Genomic DNA, 22,628 nt, shown 5'->3' on the forward strand with positions numbered 1-22,628 from the left:
TTACCACACCCCACCAAAGAGCATCAGCATAGCTGGAGAAACCTGTCTTTCCATCCTCATCAACTGCATCCTTCTCAGCAAGATAAACAAAATAGGATGAAAAAATTAATCCCAAGAATCCAATGTACAATGTGGTTATGAGTTCCTATTAAAAGAGAAAGCAAACAAGTGCCTAAGGTTTACATCACATATATTCTATCATTGTAAAACCTTGTAAATATCTGGTGTCTTTTTGCATCACAGTAGAAAATTAATAAGTTATATTTCAGGTATGAATTTGGCTTCCGATAAAACAGGTAGTTCAGTGACTTGTTTTCTATTCATAGCAGAGTAAAGAATTCAAGAAGCCATCATTTATACAAGATCATTTGGACAGCTAAATGTAGAGTGGGACATCTCTCCTGTTTTATATCTTGTGAATGGGAATCATTCCATTTAACTGTCCACTCAAAATACCAAATGTTAATACATTTTAAAAATAGTAAAACAGCTTTAGAAATGCACTTTATGAACAGTACGCTAAAATAACAGTTAAGAAATAACAACCATGTCTTGTGATTGTGACCATATCTAAGCAATGAACTTGTGTATCTGATATTTAGATTGTTTAAGACTGAATATTGATGCCTGAACGGTTTCATGTTAAGATAAAATAATATCTTAAGATAAAATATGTTAGGTAGGTGTAACCTCTACTTCAGTCCTAAAAAACAAAGACTGTTTGAGGCTAGGCCAGTTTATTAGAAGCGACTTTTGTTAGGGCATGATACAGTGCTTCTGAATGTACCAGTTTCTCTATAGATTTTTGCATAGGCAAGTTGTATCAAGAAGTGATGCGACTTAGACACAGTCTTCAGGGAAAATGTGCTTGCACATTTAAACAAGCCAAAATATGTGGTGTCACAGATGCAAAAATGTGTAAAGCTTATAAAAGCAGCACTACATCATAATCAAATGAGATATTCACCTACTTTCAGGAAAACCCAATACCTAGTTATGAGGGAAAACAGCTTATTTTAATTACTTAAAGTTTACAATGCTTCAATAGTTAACACATTCCTCTATTTAGTTTGCACATATTTAGCCATCTTTATTATGAAACATTGTAGTACTACATCTTCATTGGCATCTTCCTTAAATTCTTGACAGAGTTATTTTTCTTTCCTTGGATCTAAACCAATATGGGAATTAAAATATTCCCATAAGATAAATTTAAAATTAAAACCTGTCTAAGAAGGATTGCCTCTACTTATAAAGTATGTCAGGTTTTCACAGATTTTCTGTAACACTCTACCCATGTTTCTTAAACCGTTTCTGAGGGAAGGTTCAGGTTTTATCATCAAACTTCCTTCAGATTTTTTTATTTTTGTCTTTTCATTTCCTTATAAGAGCTTTCCAGGAAAATGTAGCCCTGGTAGCTAGTAAAGCAGCAGGAACTATATATACTCTTCCTTCTGGTATAGCACTAATTAAAATCTAGGTTCAGCAAGTTTTTAAGCAATCCTGGCACAAAGCAAAGTAGGTGTTTTTTCTCTAATAATTTAATAATGACCTAAATAATAAATTTTGATAGTATTCAGTTTTGCCCGTGGGCAAGTCTTTTAATCTAAGCCTTAACTTTTTGCAGGCCTGTTTGCTAAACAAGGCAGCTGAAAGAGGAAATAAAACTTGGGTTTTTAGTAGTTCAGACTTCTATGCTGGCCACCATTCTTTTCTTGTCTTTTTCTCTAATGATAATGGTACACTGTGTACTTTTAGATATGACTTAATTGCTCTGATAAGTTCCTTGTGTTTATATTTATAGTTGACTATTTGCATTTCTCTGATTTTTCACAACTTTTTGGTTTGCCTACACAATATTTTTTCAATGCAAGATGAAACTGTTTTAACACCTGAGACTGTAAGTTCAGTGATCCATACTAAACTACAACAGAAATGGAGACTAATTCTTGTTGCCTGCTTACAAAGAAAACACTCTGCTTTCATCTCTAGTAGATTTGTGACTTCCTTCCCCATCAACAGAAATCTTTTAGTTACACTTGGCATGTTGGTTACATCTCAGATATTAACAGATTTTAGATGTTACTGAGGAATGGCCATCCCCACTTTCTCTTAATTTTGTCTGAGAGGAGAGAATTAGAGAGTGGAGGATAATTGGAATACTTCGGTGTTAAGTGCTGGCTTTTTGAGAAGTGGGCAGAAAAATATGCTTTTCAGAAGTGCTATGCATAATCTTATGAGATCCTTTCAAAGTGGTTGATATATCAACAGAAATACTCGGCTTATTTCACCATTGGCACCTCTCAGCTCCAGTCCTAGTCATCTAAAGACTGAACTCTTTTTAAGTAAAGCCCAGATGAATATGTAATTGCCTTAGACTTATGCTAAGTGTCACTCCATGTTACATATGTATAGAGACACAAAATACTACATGGCTATATTTAATTATCAAGAACAAAGGCAGCAATCTAATACATACTGCATTTAAGAGAGAGCACAGAAGATATTAAAATAATACATGCTTCAAGAAATATAGATAGATTGGTGTCTACCAATGTCAAATAGTATGAATTAGTAAATGATCTCAAAGCAAAGAGCATTTTGCAGAAATCAGGCCTTAAAACTTCACATTTATATGATTTTTTAAATAGATAAGAGGTTAAGAATAAAGAGTGCTGCCTAATACAGATGACTGTTTTCAGTGAGGACCTTCAGATACATATATGCAAAGGAAACAGCAAGAACAAAAACCAAATATGCACAAAGGTAAATCTGAATATTGAGAGACTTGAGTCAACACATTTTTTTAACTTTGACAGATTTATATTTTCAATTACAATAAGGACCACACAATATAAAATTCAACACTTAGGAAAAATACAAGAAAACCCCAAATCCACAACTCATCTGTAACTCCCTCCTCAAAGCAGTGGAAGACCTCACAAAGCAAGGTGAGGAATAAGTAAAACTAATTGAGAGGCTTACAAGCTGGAGCTGGATTGGCTAACTCGGTTTTTCAGTAAGTTGCACGATTTTTCCATGTCTTTCCATCACCACATGTGATATTGACTCATGTTTTGTTGCTTTTGGCGAGAAATATATAAGCTCAACCTGCTGAAAATAGAAGAGCATCCTAGCCAAATCGGGCCTGAGTGAGCTAATACAGCTATATGTAAAATTCCAAAACACATGGAAATCATTGGTGACAACTTTAGTAAGCTCTTCTGGGCCCACAGAGGTCCAAGTACTTGTTATTTTCACAGGTCACAAAGACGTGAATTTATTTTCTCACATTGTTTAAGGGTTTAGGGCCCCATATTTTCTGAAAGAGTACCAAACTCAACAAATAAATGAGGACCTTGTACTCTGCCTGTAAAGAAAAAGCAGCTGAAGTGTTTTTGTTCTTTTTTTTTTTTTTTAAAAACAAAAATTTATTTAAGAGACTGGACAGGAATAAAGGTTCCATTTTCCCTTCCATTTGGTACCATGCTAGGGTTTCAGCTACACTTGTCCAATGTCAATACAGAACTGTGTGTTTGATTTTTTTTTTAATTAAGGTGTTAGTGGGTGATCTGCTTTGACAAGTACTACAGATCTGTAGTTTTATATATCGTCATAATCACTTCTTTGGATTAGCAGAACTTCAGGTGCATTTATTCATAAATTCACTTCTCCAAGGGTATTTTTTTTCCTTTTAAATCATTGAACTTATTTATGTTTGTGGCATTTAAGACTCAAGTGTTATATTTTGGAGATAGTATCTCCATATTCTTGACTAAAACTCTGAACAGCCACAGGAAAAAATTCTCTCAAACACCTCTGTCAGTAAGGTTAGCAAATGCTGACAAAGCGTATTTGGATATGAGCTCTGCCCTAGCTAGATATCCAGGCAATGTGACCATAACAAATGAAGACCACACAGACTTGGTGTGCATTAAAAGTCATCCTGTTGTACAGGATGAAAGTAGGCTTTATGCTAGAGCACTTTGGTGTGCATCAATGCTGCACAGCCATCGTGACATAAAATTTCCTACACTACTGGGGGGAAAAAAAAAGGGAAGAAAAGTAACTTTTAATATTAAATTAATCTTTTGGATTAAGTACCTCCCATTCTCTGCCCCAGAACAACAGTTTTCTAAATAGCAAATGAAACAATGTCTGTGTGGAAATCTATAACTATTTGTCAATATCTGGAGAACAAATCTACACTCATAAAGACTAAGTTAAAGAACCACCCTTACAAGTCTGATGTAAAGATTCATAGCACAGTATTAGCCCTCCACAGTATGGTATGATACACAAGATTTAAAGGCTAATGATAAAAGCTTATTATTATGTTCAGAAAGCTAAGTCGGCTTTTCATCAAGAGATTCCATGAAGCCCCAAAAAGAAGCCTTCAGCTAGAAATTTTTGAAAGCCTGCACTAAAACATTTAAGCTTTTCCTGCTTAATGAACTTTTGTACAGAATAACTGTTTCAAAGCTTTAACGGACATATAACTATTTACAGCCAAGTTTACCTCTGTGACTATACCCTTGAAAAAGTAACTTTTCTTGCATATTATCATAACATAGTTAGTATTTTTATTTATAGAATGGATTAGACAAGTCCTTATTCAGGCAGAGAAAATAGAACGATTTAAATAATTGACTTGTTCTGTCAAGGCTTTTCCACTAGTATTTGTTTTTCCACAGAACAACCAAGCTAGGAACACATCTTCTGTGAAGCCAGCGGACTGTATTTGCAATACAAAAGGCAGCCCACATAACTGCATTTAATAAATTATATTGAAGGATAATATCAAAGAGTACAACAGTTAATTTCCAAAAAAATACTGACGCTGGTACCCTGTTAGCCACTGACCTGAAGTAAAGAATAGTGTTCCCATTTTAAAAGTAGAAAGAAATACATGATGGACTTTTAAAGTATTTTTTTCTCTTGCAACAGTAACTGTTCTTTTAAACCAGACTACGATTTGAAGTCGATTAAAAGAATATTCTAAAGTAAATGAAATGCTGGGGATCTTTAAAGATCTAGTACCTGACGATGTATGAAAACAACTGATCCTAACAGTCGCCAAGTGCCACCCTGTCGATCTACATGAAGCATGCGAAGTATCTGGAGAAACCGGATCCCCCTGTAAGAAAAATAGGACATTAACTAAAACTAGTGATTGAGAACAATATTGCTTTATCTATACCTAGTTGACTACGTTCACTAACATACTGCCATATTAGAGAACTGTGATAGCATTGCCCCTGGCTAGGGTTGCATCTTAAGACTTGAGACATCTCAGTAGACAGTATGTTTAGATCACATTTCATTATATTCAAATATATCCAGAAATATTGACTAGGACAACAATTAGTTAAAAGAAAAACAAAAAAAAAAAGTCTAAAATATATGCTTTCAAACTCAGGGGAAACTTGCAGATTTTACCTGATTATGATTCTCAAATGTTTCCTTTCCAAGCAAAACCAGTGCTTCAAGCTTTGCTAACATAAATATGAGCAAACTTTTTTCTCTATTTGCCAAAAGCAGAATGTGAATCAAACATGGTATTACTGAATTCTTTTTTGTGTAAGTTATAGAAATCATCTAATAGGAAATAGATACAGTCCTATGTGATTTTAGGACAATAACTGAATCATAAACTCCAAATATTTTCAAATAAAGAAAAATAATTATCCATATGGTTCTTCAGCAGAATTTTATTCAATGGAAATATTTCATTCTGGTCACCCTTTTGACAATGAACTTTGTTTGCCTACACCTTACTATCTTATCACTGAAACAAAACAGTGAAGAGCAGGAAAGGACGTATGTTGAATTCATCTATCTGAAAATTTTTCACTAAAAGTATTTTTAGCTCTTTTTAGCTACCCTTAAAATGTTGTTGTTGTTGTTGTTTAATTCAGTCTTCTTATTTCAGTTCCACTGTGGCTGCATTTTTCTGGATTACACCAACAGGCAGGAAGCTCAGCATGGTGCCATCCTTCAGTCATTGGTGTTACTGAGACTGGGAAGGCATAATGTCTTCTGAAAGACCCAACTTTTCCTTTATTCAGAAAGCAGGTTTTCTGAGCTTTCACAGCTGACAGTCAAACGATCAAACGCTTGTCATATTTTTGGAAAGCACACAATAATCCTGACTATCAAATCACATATCAGTGACTGGGTATATGAACACCATGTTTTGTTATTTCTTTGGTATGCCATTGGAATAATAATTTTGATTAGCTGGAAACTTTAACATATCCACTTAAAACCTGTTAATTAAAACGTAAGTGCAAGAAGAATTACAAAACTACCAAACATGTGAGCACCAACAGCCTTACGTAATGTAATAGCTCATTGGTTGCTTATGTGAAGAGGGGAGAAATCTACATGTAGCTCCCCTGTACAACTATCAGACACACCTCTTGATGCCTTGACCTAATGGCAGTTCTTGATTTTCCTGTCTCTGTTGTATCTGAGATGGTTACGGCTATGTTACTGCCAAGTGCTGACATGCATGTTATAGGCTGGCAGTTTTACAGATAAAGATTTAAAAAACAAGATAGTGAACAAGAAACTCCAGATACACAGCCTCTGAACATGCACAACCCATTTCCTCTGAAAACAGAAAAGAAATTGGTTGGAAAGAAGACCATTTTTATCAATTTGGTGAACTTAAAACAGTAAGGACAGAAGGCTATAGGACTCTGCTGTGAACTCTGCAGTGCTACTAGGTTTCAGTCTCACTGGTTGCTGCAGGGATCAAAATGTCAACCTGTCATATCTGGTGGGTCTGGAGCTTGCAACTTCATTCTACAAGAAAACAACCTAACATGCGTGCACCCATGCTTTCTGGGATTGCTGGGATTTAAGGGAGGTCCAAAGAGGACCATAACAGTATACCTTGAAAGCAACAAAAGCAAAGGCAAGGATATGAGATTCATTCCTTCTTAATTCAAAAACAGCCACTCACATCACAGTTCCAAGGAAACCTGATGGGACTAAGACTTGCCTGACCCAGATGGTTTTTCAATGGGGCAATAACAACACTGAAGAGAAATGGGTTAAGTTTCTCTGGCAGAAAGGGTTCTGAGTTGTAGGACAGTGACTGTATAATTTAACACCGGGAAAGGCTGCACTGAGCCCAAAGCCACCTGGATTCACATGTAAACACACAGTGGGCCTTTTCATTAAAGTCCTTCCTACACTTCTAGTTAAATTAAACAAAATCTTTGGAACTTTCACATTCATCCTCCTCTTCTCCTATATGAGCTGATAAATCACATTCATGCTGCCTGTATGAGTTTATCATCATGTAAGGATTAATGTTCTATGGTAATAGTTACCTTAAAAATACTTTATACATGTAGTTCCTTCCAGTGTTTGTCTACACAGCTAGACAGTTTAGACAGTACTGTACATTCTCACTTCCCAGTGATTAGACTGCATTGGAAATCAGAGGCGTGTAACAGAACATGCAGCACATCTTGCAAGTTAGAAGGAGTGGGAAGTACACCTACTCTGCTCATCATTCCTTTCTTCTATTTACCCACTTTACTTCCCAAAACAAGCTTGCAGTACTTGATGCAAGCTGAACAAACACTGTAGACGTCAAATGTTTCTGGTTCGTGTATGGTATGAGTTACTTGTGCCAAACAAATCCACCAAAGCATAATTACTCTTCAAACAAAGTAATTACTCGTACTCAGAAAGTACCGAGTTAAGTGCTGTCTGGATTACTTCTTAAATAAACTGATGTTCTGTAATACCCTTTTGTCTCAGAAAGAGAGCTGTTTGATGTTTTATATAGGACATAATGTTTCTTTAGTTTTTTCCTCTTGGCTTCAGCATTCCCACCATTCTTCATATGCCTTGTTTCTGCACTCTTGTTTCCCAGCCAGTGACCAAGCACAATAACACACAGACTTCCACTGTCCAGTGTTTCAATGTAGTAACTTTTCCTATATTAGGAAAATCACATATACATCTAATTTGGAAATTGGGAAATTAGATATACATCTAATATAGCTCTGCAGTTGTGAAGAGCTACAGTCACTAGAAGAACATACCTTATTGCAGAGGTGGCAAACACCTGTCCATTAGATCCTATGCTCAGAACAATAATTGAGGCTACTACCACAATTAGATCTGTTAAAAAAAAAAAAAAAAAAGAAAGAATGTCTTAAATGTTAGCTCTCAGCACTGAAACACACAACAATACAGAGTGAGGAAAGCACTTTAAAAAAATAAATTAAGTTAGCTAAAATTTGGTGGGCAGTAAGTTAATGTAATAGTTTCACATCAAAAAAACAACTACAGTTTCTTCCATGATGAATTTAATAATGTAAATTTTAAAGATCCTGACAGATCAGGCAGCTTGCAAGGCAAACAAAGGCAAAGGCATATGTACACCCTAGAAATGAATCCACATTTTGGCTCAAGGCTCTTGATTTAAGAGGGAAAGTAAGGGTTTGCTTCAATCAATAATGAAATGCATGAAGTCAAGTATCATACGCATATACACACACATACACTTAGTTTAAAAATTGTATCAAAGCTGTAAAGCCAAGTTTTCAAAGTTTAGGGAACTGTCAGAACAAAGGTTGCCTAAAAAGAATCAGAGCTGTTGGTTTACTTTGTGATACAGTCTTTAATTGTATGAAAAAATAATTGTTTCCAGAGTTCCATTTTTTTTTCCACAGCTCCACAGTTTACACAGTTCCAGCATTATACAATGCAAATGATGGATTGTGTTCACGGTGCCAGCATCCCTTATTTTCTCTTATCTTAGTTCAGTGAACAGGTCTATTGCTTTTAATTACTGAACCCTACTCTAATATTATTCTGCGAAGACATTTTTCTAATTTCCTCCTGGGAATTTCTGTGGTAATCCTCTTTAGAGCATCTAAATGCTTCACTTTCAAATTCTAATCAGAAAATAAAGGATAGTATTATAAATGGGTAGCAAATGTAGACAGAATGAGGAAAAGTTTTGGTAACTTCTCCTTGCCAGTTTTAAACAGGCAGTACTTTATTCTTCAGAGCACTTAACATTATATAGCACTTCAGAAAAAACAGTGCCTGCTGACTTCACTTGCAGCTGTGAGAGCTCAGAACCTCTGTAACCTGACTTCAAAGTCTTCATTTGGACATCCAGAAAATGAGGCACACTTGTGAAAACTGATTTAAATGACTGCCACAGAGTTTCCGTGTGATGCCTAGGCAAGATGCAAGATAGAATCCAACTTCAGCGGTAACAACAGTTGCCTTCAACAAGGGTAGCTTTTTCTCCTCTTCTTTAAATATTCTCCTGACTGATTAACAACCATGTAGTTGCTCCAACAAATATTGCAGCAGTTCTACAACCAACAGTATCCTTCACTCTCTGACTTGGATTAATTGCCAGTATCAGTCTGATTTTTGCTGTAAAAGCAGGATTCCTCCCCAAGGGATAGCACTCAATCAGTTTAAAGATTGTACTACAATAATTGTACATTTATGAAAATGAAAATAAATATAGGGAGGGATAAGTTAAGGCTACAGAAAGAGCATCCATTTTGGGATAATCTTAACTTTTGAGTACCTGACTTCCAAATTTTTTATGCTTTTCCTTTATCATATATGTGTGTGAACATACATTGAGAGTTTTCTTCCCATCACATCATAATACAGATCTTTGCCCTTAAGCAAATGATGCACCCGATGTCCTTACTAAATTATCAGACATATACATATCCATCTGATGACCAGCACTGAAGGAGAAAAATACTGACACTTAGGAAATGAGTTTCAATCAGGTAGTGATGGTAACACAGATTTTTCATTTGTACTTTCCACTTTTCTGAAAGTGTGTTCTACATGGTAGAGATATTTCATTTTTTTCCCCCAAAACCTGTTCTTCTATCTCTGGTTCTTCTCTGTTCCTAGTTTTCATGCCAGTTTCCAGTCTTTAGGCTTCTCATACTAACCCCAGTTTACTGGTTCAAACAGTCCTACTTTACACTCTAGGTGTAAGCATATCCTTCTGCCCCTACACTGCCACCTTTCAATCCCACGTATTTTAAGCCCCTACTTTTTTTCCTTCAACGTCCTGCTTGCTCATCAGTCTCTTTATATGTCCTTCTCCCAGACCCTTACATCAACATCCATCATCCTGTCATTTCACTGAGCCTGTATATCCCAGTCCATTCCTCCTACCCTGCCACTTCATCTCAGCATTCAAGCCTGGTATTTTCCCTTTCCACGTGCCCTGAGCAGTTTCAGGAAGAGCACTGTAAAGACAAAATCAACAGATTTTCCACTTCCAGCCCCAGCACTGCTCAGAGAAACATGAATTTTTAATTGTGCAGGCTCACTGCAGATTGAATCTTTGAAGAATATAAGAGCATTCTCTAGCAGGGCATTTTAAGCATAAACAAGCTACCAATTTTTCAGAGGCTTGTCAGTCAGCTAGGAGTTGATTTTCAGTGACAATCAAAAAACTATTTTCTCATTAAGTTTCAAGTATCTGCTTCAAAGTGTGAAGTGCTAGTGCTTCTCCATAAGAAATCAGCGGAATTGCCTTTTTCAGGAACAGCTCAAACATTTTCCATGAAATGCCTCCACAAGACTGTGGAACTGAGGCAGACACTTGGCATGGAAAATATCAGGATAAAGAGCCAACATTTGTTTAAATAACTTTTTAACTCTAACAAGCATTAGTATTTAGATTAGCATGACATTACTATTTGTGTTAGTTTTTAAAAAAGAAAGTGTCAGGAAGCCTTGGTAATTTTAAAAATTGAATTCCAGTAATTTATAAACAGCGATATGTGGATATCCTTCTCAAACATTCTACCTACTTACATGTTTGCAAACATGTCTGTACATACACATGAAGTGTAGAGAGACAAAAATGGCATAGTGTCTTCTATATAATATGTGCACTACATATGTAGATGACAGACCTACATAAATCACATTCCCTACAATTTAGCATATGTAGTACACAGCTTTGAAAACCTCATCCACTGCTAGTCCACTGTCCCTGTGGCTTACTCTTATGTTCTGAATCCTTGAGAAATTCCAAACAGCTGCCATTTTTATCTAAAAAATCAGCTTACCAGTGAAATATTACTTAGTTATGCATAAACTTCAGCACAGCACATAGTAACACCTATAATACAGCTTACCTGAGTACTGCTTTTTTTGAGCAAATTGCTGACTTGTTTCTAATATTCTCACAAGTTTACTTTCTAGTATGCAATCCTCAGCTTTTTGATTAAAAGCAATTAATCCTTTTTAAATTTAAAACAGTAACAATAGTTGCATTTGTATTTTAATTTTTAGTTGCCATAGTATTTTACAGAATGTAAATAGCCCTCAGCTTGCAGGTGTGTTCTTAGTTGTCTGGAGATAATATGACGTCCATGAGGACTTAAATAGATTATATGCACATATTTGAATTTGATTTACATCACATTCTTTTTTTGCTGAACTTTCGTGTTATATCAGCACTTCATAAATTAGGTTTATACAAGGTAACTGGAGCTTTACATACCAGGTGCTGATGCTTTTTCAGAGCTGTATACATAACCAATTAAAGGTGCTCATAAATAAAGTTCTATTGCCCTTTACTTAAGGACAATATGAGATGGACACACATATGTGGACTCAGGTCTTTACACCAGTAACTTATGTCCCCCTTATGTCTTTCAAATTGCATGCTGTCAAAACCAGGAGAAACAAAAGTTAATTCATAATTGGTTCTTTGTGACATTTTCTGCAACAACAACAAAAGGATAAAAGAGGTTGTGAAAGGACATTCTCTTGATTCTGCCTGTGCTTGGTACCTGCCTTTCATGAAACCCTAATTAGGCTGGGATTTTCAGAAGCATTTCGCTCCTAACCTAACCCTACTGAAATAGTGATTAATGGAAGTGTTAAATCAATATTTAGGAAAGGTATCACTATTAGTGCTGCTGCCATAGTACACGAGCACTGCACACTCTTTAAACATGCTCATCCCCTAGCTGAACTAGGGAATGAAGAAGCATGGAGAGATAAAGTGATTTTTCTAGGGATTCTTGGTATGCTGCAAATGAATTCAATCTATGTCTCCTGACAGGTTCTTTAATTATAGAATTGTCTTTTCTCACTTACATGTAATCACCTATAATCTGTCTGCAAAGAGGAGAAAAATTAGGCTAACTTTAGAAAATCTACCTAAGAAATAAAGAATTTTGATTTACAAGGTAGAGAAGTTGCATCATTTTCCATTTGAGATAAAATTTTAGAAGACCATCCAAGAAATAGTGTGTCCTTTCTTAACATTTTCCTTCCCCAGTTATAGAAGTTGCATGTTAACATACTATTTTATGCAGCATGGAATGCAATAATATTAAACAAGTTTATAAAAGAAAGTAATAACTAGGCTTGACTAGTAAATCTCGTTCTGGTAATAAGGACAAAAACAATTTTTATTTACAATTAGAGAGGGGAGAAAATGGAGGAGAATGGGAGAAATTAAAGAAGTTCAAAATTGCTACCCAAGTTGAACTTTCTAAGAATTAATCCAAATTTTAGTGTGACAAAATCCCATAAAAGAAATCTCTCTGATATCAAAGACATTTCAATGATATTTTCTGATTTTAAAATAAAGACTTTTGTATTAATGCAAAAGTAAAACAAATACCTTATTTTTTACATTCTGTTCTAATCCTTTAATTTCTTTTTCTAGTGTTTGTATTTTATTCTTGTTGATTTGAAAATCATAGGATGAGTCAGTATGATTTTATCCTTCGCAGCAAATGTATTTCCCAAGTTTAGCTATTTGGATTAGTGTAGACACAGTTCCATCTGCATTTGATATGTAAAAACAAATCTTGACTTTAAATGTATTATATTCTTAGGGGAATTTTAAATGTAAAAACAGTACTGATACCTTTGAATGCACAACCAGCTGTAGTCATCCTTAGCTTTCCTTAACAAAAAACACTGTATCTTCTCCCAGGGCTATACAAACATTAATGCTTACTGTGGTAGATACACAGTATCACTATAGAGAACCACTATCAAGTTGAAATCACAGTTTAATGGGACTGCCACATTTTCTCCTGCACCTGTATGCTCTAATATAACTACCTAAGAAGCATTTCTGAATTGAAAGAGAAGACAAGAACATGATTAGGAGGAAAAAAGTTACCTATAGGCTTCATGGTTAGATCATTAAACTAGATCAGCTCTAGAAGCAGCTGAAGAATTTGTTTGTATGTAATGAAACACTTTCTCAATAACCCAAAACTGAGTACAGTATCTCATCCCATTATTTACTACCCATATCGAGATGTATAATGGAATACGTTGTTTCCTGAGCTTTTGCACCAAGTTTCATAAAGTCAGAGATGGTTAAGGAAACATCAGCTCATTCTCTCCCCTTTTCACCTCTCCCCCTTTGCTCTGTTTAAAACTCAATGAGTTGATGTTTGAGTAACGTAAAATTCACAGCTCTACTGGAGTCTATATAGAATCACAGGCTTAAAACAGAAACACTGATTTTATGGTCTACTGCAATTTTGTCCGAACATCACCTTTTATTAATCACTCACTGTTCCACAGGTTCTATTAGTCACCTCTCCCCCTAAACTCTCTCCTACTCTAGACATGCTACCCACAATAGTCCCTCAAACCATCTAAAACTGCTTAACTTTAGTACTACCCAGGGGAATTTTTCCTGGGTTATACTTTGCACATTTCCATGTTTTTCCAAATTTATACTCACCTTTGTGTTTGCTTTCTACAGCAGACCTAAAGAAGGATTTTGTGTTCAAAATCTTGTTAATTTTCTCCAATTACACAAGTAGATGTAGTAAAGATTTCTTCACTTTACAATTTTGCCTTTCTTAAGCTGATGCCTGCCTGTGTCTCACAGCCATATTTTAAATGTTCAGTTCTAGCAATCCAAAAGAAGAAATAATTGCATGGGTTCACAAATCAGATAAATGCTTGAGTGATAGACATAGCTCAGAATTGCAATATGGTCTCTGCAGTAGTTGACAACTTTACTTTAAAATGGAAAATAATAGCAAAGTTAAGAAAAAAAAAAAAAGAGTTTAAATCTTACCGATAATTGATATTGGCTTTCTGGCAAACCGTATTCTTCCTTGGAAGCCAACATACTTACTCCTGCAGCCTGCAGACCACAATCGGACCACATATTCAGCACCAAAAAACACAACCAGAACTATTTCCTATCAGAATTAAAAGGACATAATATCAGGTTTTTTCATTAAAAGACAGACTACAGTTTGCACATCTAATTTACTCCTGTGACTAATACAAATAAGCTTGTTGAGATGAAAGATGCAATAAAAAGGATTGTGCCTAATCTGTTCACTTTTTATATGCGTATGCCAGCCAGTACGTAAAAGGGAGATATGATCTGCTCCTGAATGTGATTTGCATTAATAAAAGGATGGTTTAAGCTCCATTCCATCAGTATATCATAGGGAAGAATACAATATTCTTCTTCTTTTGTTTCTTTCCAAAACTTAAAATTTTTAAAAATAAGGAATGGAGGGAGGCTACTACCATATCATTCCTAAAACTAACAAGTATATGAAACATTTGTAGATCAAACTAACAAGTATATGAAACAGAATTTATAAACATAAAACCAGAAAGTGTAATGTCAACTTTTGTATATTCAAAATAGAATCATAGAATATCTCAAGTTGGAGGGGACCCAAAAGGATCATTATGTCCAACTCTGTGCTCCTCACAGGACTACCTAAAACTAAACCATATGACTAAGAGCATCATCCAGACGCTCCTTGAACTCTGTCAGGCTTAGTGTTCCCTGGGGAGCCCATTCCAGTGACCGACCACCCTCTCTGTGAAGAACCTTTTCCTAATGTCCAATCTGAACTTCCCCTGATGCAGCTTCATTCCATTTCCTCATGTCCTATCGCTGCTCACTGGAGTGAGGAGCTCAGCATCTCCCCCTCCGCTGCCCCTCTTGAAGAAGTTGTAGACTGCAATGAGGTCACCCCTCAGCCTTCTCTTCTCCAAGCTGAAGAAACCAAATGACCTCAGCCACTCCTCATAAGTCTTGCCCTCCAGGCCTTTCACCACCTTGGTTGCCCTCCTCTGGACACACTCTAATAGTATGACGTCTTTCTTATATTGAGGCGTCCTAAACTGCTTGAGCTGGGGCTGTACCAATGCAGTGTAGAGTGGGACAATCATCTCCCTTGACCAGCTAGCTATGCTGTGCTTGATGCACCCCAGGAGACAGTTGGCCCTTTTGGCTGCCAGGGCACGCTGTTGACTCATATTCAACTTGCCATCAGCCCAAACCCCCACATCTCTTTCTGCGGGGCTGCTCTCCAGCCTCTCATCCCCCAGTTTGTACATATAACCAGGATTGCCCCATCCCGGGTGGAGAATCCAGCACTTGCTCTTGTTAAATTTCATTTGGTTGCCCCGCTCTCTAGTCTACCCAGATCTCTCTGTAAGGCCTCTCTACCCTTGAGGGAGTTCACAGCTCCTCCTAGTTTAGTATCATTGGCAAACTTACTTATATACATTCGATTCCTGCATCCCGATCATTTATAAAAACATTAAGGAGCACTGGCCCTAAAATTGAGCCCAGGGGAACCCCACTGGTGACTGGCCGCCAGCCTGATGTAACCCCATTTACTATAACCCTTTGAGCCTGACCCATCAGCTAATTGCTCAGCCAGTGTATTACGGACTTCTCTAGCTGTGTGCTGGACAGTTTATCCAGAAGGCTACTGTGAGAGACAGTATCAGAAGCTTTTCTAAAAAACAAAACCACCACATCTACTGACTTCCCTTGGTCAACTATGGGTGACCTTGTCATAAAATGAAATTAAGTTGGTTAAGCAGGACTTTCCCCTCATGAACCCTTGCCAGCTATGACCATTGACTGCGCTGTCTCTCAAGTGTTTTTTGGTAACTCCCAGAATAACCTTTTCCATAATTTCACCAGGCACTGAAGTGAGACTGACAGGCCTGTAATTACCAGGGTCTTCCTTCTTACCCTTCTTGAAAATCTGGACAACATTTGCCAGCTTCCAGTTGACTGGGACCTCTCCAGACTCCCAAGACCATTGAAAAATAATGGAGAGAGGTCCCACGATGAGATCGGCCAGCTCTTTCAGTACCCTGGGACAAATCCCACTGGGCCTCATAGATTTATGCACATCCAGCTGGAGCAAGCAAGTCTCAAACAAGTTCAGGGTCGGCTAGTTTATCACCCCACCAGTCACAATCTTACAACACAGGGCTCCGGGATTCCCAGGGCCCACCATCGGTGTTGAAGACAGAGGGGAAGAAGGCATTAAATATCTCCACTTTGTCTACATCCCTATTTGTAAGGTGACCAACCTTGTCAAGCAATGGCCCAATGCGATCTCTTGATTCTCCTTTTGCTATTAAGATATTTTAAAAAGCCTTTTTTGTTGTCCTTCACAGTGCTGGCCAGCTTGAAATCTAGTCGAGCTTTGGTCGCACAGATTTTCTCCCTACTGTGGCAAACAGCATCTCTGTAGTCCTCCCGTGTCGCCTGTTCTTGCTTCCAATGTCTGTACACTTTCCTTTTCCTCCTAAGTTCTAGAATAAGATCCCTGATCAGCCAAGCCAGCCTTCTGCCCCGCTTGCTTGACTGCCGACACTTTGGAATTGCCACTCCTGTGCTCTTAAGAGATGGCTCTTAAAAAGTGACCAGTGTTCATGCACCCCAGTACCTTCAAAAGCAAATTCCCAGGGGACCTTACTCCTTCAGCAGCCTGAAGTCTGCTCTCCCCATAACCAGGATTGAAGTTTTGCTGGCAGTTTTTCTCCTATCACCAACTTTTGAAACTCAACTACTTCATGGTCACTGTTACCAAGACAGCCACCAATCACCACTTCGCCCACAAGTCCCTCTCTGTTTACAATAACAAATCTAGGAGGGCACCTTTCCTAGTCGGCTACCTGCACCAAGAAGTTATCTTCAACATGCTTCAGAAATTTCCTGGACCTGTTTGTGTCTGCTGTATGATATTCCCAGTTGATGTCTGGGAAGTTAAAATCACCCATAAGTACAAGGGCAGCTGACCTAGAGATATCCCTTAATTCTTTGTAGAATTATTCATCAGTGCCGTCGTCCTGGCTGGGTGGTTGATAGTAGACTCCCACAATAACATCCACTTTATTGGCTTTCTCCTTCATCCTTACCCAGAGGCTCTCAACTGTGTCATCGCCAACTATAAGTGCCATACAATCTAACCCCTCCCTTACATACGGCGCCAGCCCCCTACCTTGCCTGCCCTGCCTATCCCTCCTGAATACCCTATAACTGTTCATCATGGCACCCCAGTCACAGGACTCATCCCACCAGGTTTTGCTTATGCCAATGATGTCGTAGTTCCGGGACCAGTCCAAAGCTTCTAGCTCCTCTTGTTTATTTCTCATGCTGTGCGCATTAGTATAGAGACATTTCAAAAGTGCTCCAGTGTAGTCAGCACATCGTGGAGCAGACTGAAGGACCTCACTAGCACACCATCCCTCAAACATTGGCATGCCACCCCCAGGCTTATCTCTAGCAAGTCTGGTTTTATCCCTTTCCCCCTTCAAATCTAGTTTAAAGCTCTTTCACAGAATCATAGAATCATAGAATTGTTTAGGTTAGAAAAGACTTTTAAGATCATCAAGTCCAACCATTCACCTAGCACTGCCAAGTCCACCACTAAACCATGTCCCTAAGCACCACATCAAAACATCTTTTAAATACCTCCAGGGATGGCGACTCAACCACTTCCCTAGGCAGCCTGTTCCAATGCTTGACAACCCTTTCAGTGAAGAAATTTTTCCTAATAACCAATCTAAACCTCCCCTCGCACAACTTGAGGCCATTTCCTCTTGTTCTATGGCGTGTTACTTGGGAGAAGAGACCAACACCCACCTCCCTACAACCTCCTTTCAGGTAGTTGTAGAGAGCGATAAGGTCTCCCCTCAGCCTCCTTTTCTCCAGGCTAAACAAACCCAGTTCCCTCAGCCGCTCCTCATCAGACTTCTGCTCTAGACCCTTCACCAACTTCGTTGCCCTTCTCTGGACACGCTCCAGCACCTCAATGTCTTTCTTGTAGTGGGGGGCCCAAAACTGAACACAGTATTCACAGTGCGGCCTCACCAGTGCCAAGTACAGGGGGACAATCACTTCCCTAGTCCTGCTGGCCACACTATTTCTGATACAAGCCAGGATGCTATTGGCTTTCTTGGCCACCTGGACACACTGCTGGCTCATATTCAGCTGGCTGTTGACCAACACCCCCAGGTCCTTTTCTGCTGGGCAGCTTTCCAGCCACTCTTCCCCAAGCCTGTAGCGTTGCATGGGGTTGTTGTGACCCAAGCACAGGACCTGGCACTTAGCCTTCTTGAACCTCATACAGTTGGCCTTGGCCCATCGATCCAGCCTGTCTGGCTCCCTCTGCAGAGCCTTCCTACCCTCAAGCAGATCAACACTCCTGCCCAGCTTGGTGTCATCTGCAAACTTACTGAGGGTGCACTCGATCCCTGTGTCCAGATCATTGATAAAGATATTAAACCCTGCTAACTCCTGCACAAAGATCTTCCTCCCCACTTGAGACAAGTGTACTCTGTCTGTCGTCAGCAGGCCTGGTGTCATGTAGACAGACCCATGATCAAAACCCCAGAATTCTGCCATGACACCAGGCTCGAAGCCAAGTATTGATCTGCTGGGTCTTCCTGTTTCTTCCCTCATCATTCCCTGCAACTGGAAGGATAGAGGAGAACACTACTTGCGCTCCTGATCTCTTAACCGGTTGCCCCAAGGCCCTGAAGTCTCTCTTGATTGCCCTTGGACTTCTTATTGCAACTTCATCACTGCTTACATGAAAAGTCAATAACGGATAATAATCTGAGGGCTGTACCAGGGTAGGAAGTTTTCTCTTCACATCTTTAAGCCAGGTACCAGGGAGGCAGCAAACTTCCCTAAGAAGTGGGTCTGGTCTGCATATTGGGCACACCCTGCAGCCTGACACTTGGGTGGTAGCACGTTCCCATCGGAGCCCCGTCTGGGAAGCTGCGTCAGTCGTGGTGGGTGCAGAGTTTAGAGAGGACACGGCCTTCTGCCAGGTGGATACCATTGCTCCGTGGTTGAGCCAGCAGAGCTACCCTTGCTGCGTGCAAACTGCCATGCCACGCCCTGTTTGCCCGCCCTGGTCGCTAACGCTCCCCAGGGGCTTCTTTTATAGGTGTGGGGGGCTCAACCCTGCCCAGGTCCCGTCAGCTGCTGTCGCACGAGCTGCGGGCTCCTGGAGGGTCTCTCGGCTCCCTCTGAGGTTCCCCCAGTTCAGGACTCCCCCTGTGCACCGCACTAGAGCACTCTGCTGCAGATCATGCCGGTACCGGAGCTGCTCACCTCGGTGACTGAGGCGAGCAGTATATATACAGCATATAAAATAAATGAATGATCCATATTTTAATATTGCTTCCCTCTATAGCACTATATTGTAAAGCACTCATGCATAACCAAGGATCAGTATACTTTGAGACAATTCTAAAGAAAGCAGATTAGTAAAGATCACAACACGGACAGATTTGTTGAGATCTTTGTTCCTTCCTTCCTTGTTTTCCTCTGCCATTGCAATACGCTAGCACAACCAAAATACAGCTTCTAGGCTTTGTTCCAACCCAAACTGTATCCAGTAACTCAGAGTCACCAAACACCTACTACATAAATTACAGCTTTGGAAAATATTTGGATTTTAACTTAAACATGCTTGTAATCTTCACCTGGGGAATTCTAAAGCACCCAAAGAGTGAACAAACTTAAATCACAATTTTCATTGAATAACAATACCAACATGTCTTTAAAACTGACACTCTGAATGGTTGAAAAGAGACCAAAATATTTCAAAGCTGAAAAACAGGTAAGAAAAACTCTACACTAATATGCAAAACTTCACGTCAATTTTGATTTTTAACAAAGTTAGGATAACATTTCTGTATTCACTTCTACCTCCTTGTTTTGCCTGGAATAAGAACCAAGAAAATATGCACAGTCTTCCTCTGTTTTTATGGCACTTTCAGCCTGACTAAAACCAAGGATTAGTACAAAGCTAAGAAAGTCTACAGCATAGTTTCAAGGCAGAAGCACAAGAAAATACACAGCAAATTAGCTCCACAAGTTTATTTTTTTTAATTAATGTATTATCTAGAGCTTCTACAAGTAATACTTCTAAGTTTGTGCTCTGACTGAAATCTAAATGCAAACATTTATTCGAGCATAATAGTTAAAGCACAATTCAAGAACAATCTTCAAAGGAAAACAATTGTTGCATTACAGGAATCTTGCAAAATGCTCTCTCACTTACTAAATTGTCTACATTTTTAGCAAGTTCCTGGTATCATCACTCAGTAGCATTTGTTTTGAAGTCTCTTATTAAGGATTTCTTACTTCCACCAAAGGAAGCAGAACACTGTCTATGTGTACCTAACAGACCTGCTGGAGGAATGGCAATGAAGCTTTGCAGTAGACTGTGAAGTCATGAGCACTTCTTTCTGTAATTAGGCAGAAAGCTAGTATCAAAGCTGAAAGAGCATTTCTGAAGCAAACAGTTCCACGTCCTTATATGCAGACTAAAATGGCTGAGCTCTACCTCAGAAATACATGTGTTCACAGTCTTAGAGGAAGAAACACAATTAGAAAGCATAGCTTATGCGATTTTGTTGACAATGTTAGTAACTTACCCTTTGACAAGGGAAGATATCCATAGCAATTCAAATGAAAGCAAACATGCCATCCAACCGCATCAAAAGCATGCTTCTGCCACTCAGTGGCAGTTTATTCAATGGCGGTCCTAACAGACAACACTGATGGCAGTGGAAGAATCATTTCTATAGAAACTGCATATTAGAATCACTGGGTCAGGTAAAAAATTGTGTAGAAAGCAGACAAGCAGGTAAGTGCTGAGGAAGCAAAAACTTCGTAGACTTAGGTTATTCCTTGATGATCCCCTGAGGGTACTTCTAAAAGCTGAAATTAAAACTATAGCTGGCCTGAGGGTATTTTATTCTCAAGGCAAATTCCAGAACCTATGATTTTATTTCAGCTACCAACAAGAACCCATCTTGCTTACGTCCACGAAATCCTGCTGAAGTCAATAAGGTTGCACAGTCTATGGAAAGGAAAAATAAATTGTTGACAGGAAGGAGGAAGAAGAAGGAACCTGTATCTTCAATAAATTTGAAATTAATTAGTGGTCTCAGTTCGTTTTGTCCTGGACAGATGTCCACATTACCAAAACCACAGCAATTAACACATTTGTTGGCAGCCTCAGACAGGCCAAAGGCCAAAAGAGCATGGAAACTGGACAAACATCACAGCTCTATAGGTGGTCCCTCCAAAAAAAAAAAAAAAGGAAGATTATGAAACTGATACTGTTGTTGTGTATACTTCTAATGAAAGATAGAAGACATCCATTTCCAGGGCTGTCAAGGCTGATCAAGCTTCACCTCGCTAAATTCACCTGTAAAAAAGCCCCAACCTGCCTCCTTTTCCTCCTATACACATAAACCCTTTTCAGAACCTTAAATTTATTGCCTGACATTTACCTTCCGGTAAAGAAAAAAAAAACACCCAGCAATTTTCTGGGAAGTCAGAAAAAATACTTTTTCTCACCGAAATGGCAACAAAAGATGGTAAGGAGTTGTTGGGGACAAAACATGAACCAGAAAAAATCTGCAAAAAAAATCTGCAAATTAAATAGTATGCCAAATATGCTCCTGATGATTGACATCCAGCTGTATGTCCATTTGAGATCTTTCTCCAGCTTTCTGAAATTTTCCATAACCCTTGCTTGCAAAATAAGATTATACTCACATGGATCCCCCAAAACTTTTTTATTTAGGCTCCCAGCAGTATTTTCTCCCTTCTCCTGCAAGTGGTGAAGGAAGAAACACATGATGGAGAATTCTCAGCAGATTTCATAAACCTGGAAAGCTATTTGGCATTGCCCGGTTTCAGCTGGGATAGAGTTAATTTTCTTCCTAGTAGCTGGTATAGTGCTGTGTTTTGGATTTAGTATGAGAATAATGTTGATAACACACTGATGTTTTAGTTGTTGCTAAGCAGTGCTTACACTAGTCAAGGACTTTTCAGCTTCCCATGCTCTGCCAGGTGCACAAGAGGCTGGGAGGGGGCACAGCCAGGACAGCTGACCCAAACTGGCCAAAGGGCTATTCCATACCATATGGCGTCATGCTCAGTATAGAAACTGGGGGGCGTTGGCCAGGGGGTGGTGACTGGTGCTTGGAGACTGGCTGGGTGTTGGTTGGCAGGTGGTGAGTTGTTGCATCACTTGTTTTTCTTGGGTTTTGTTCCTCTCTCTCTCTCTCTCTCATTGTTTTCCTTTTCATTAAAATTTTATTTTTATTATTATTATTATTATTATTTTATTTTATTTCAATTATTAAACTGTTCTTATCTCAACCCACCAGTCTTCTTACTTTTGCTCTTCAGATTCTCTCCCCATCCCACCAGGGAAGGGAGGGTGAGTGAGCAGCTGTGTGATGCTTGGTTGTCAACTGAGGCTAAACCACAACAGGCATCAACAGAAAGCCAG

At 38.7% G+C, this 22,628-nt stretch overlaps 1 protein-coding gene across 1 annotated transcript in view; it reads right to left on the minus strand.

Moving 5' to 3' along the window:
* Positions 1-22,628, minus strand: part of LOC140658458 (potassium voltage-gated channel subfamily KQT member 1-like) — a 523,061-nt gene that overhangs the window by 457,916 nt on the left and 42,517 nt on the right. The window contains exons 3-6 of the mRNA XM_072876915.1: positions 14,099-14,225; positions 8,067-8,145; positions 5,041-5,137; positions 5-145 (exon numbers count right to left, since the gene is read on the minus strand). Of these exons, the coding sequence (XP_072733016.1) occupies positions 5-145; positions 5,041-5,137; positions 8,067-8,145; positions 14,099-14,225 (444 nt within the window). The remainder of the gene's footprint in view (positions 1-4; positions 146-5,040; positions 5,138-8,066; positions 8,146-14,098; positions 14,226-22,628) is intronic.

This window comes from Ciconia boyciana, chromosome 1 (genome assembly GCF_034638445.1).
Source record: "Ciconia boyciana chromosome 1, ASM3463844v1, whole genome shotgun sequence".
Classification (NCBI taxonomy): domain Eukaryota; kingdom Metazoa; phylum Chordata; class Aves; order Ciconiiformes; family Ciconiidae; genus Ciconia; species Ciconia boyciana.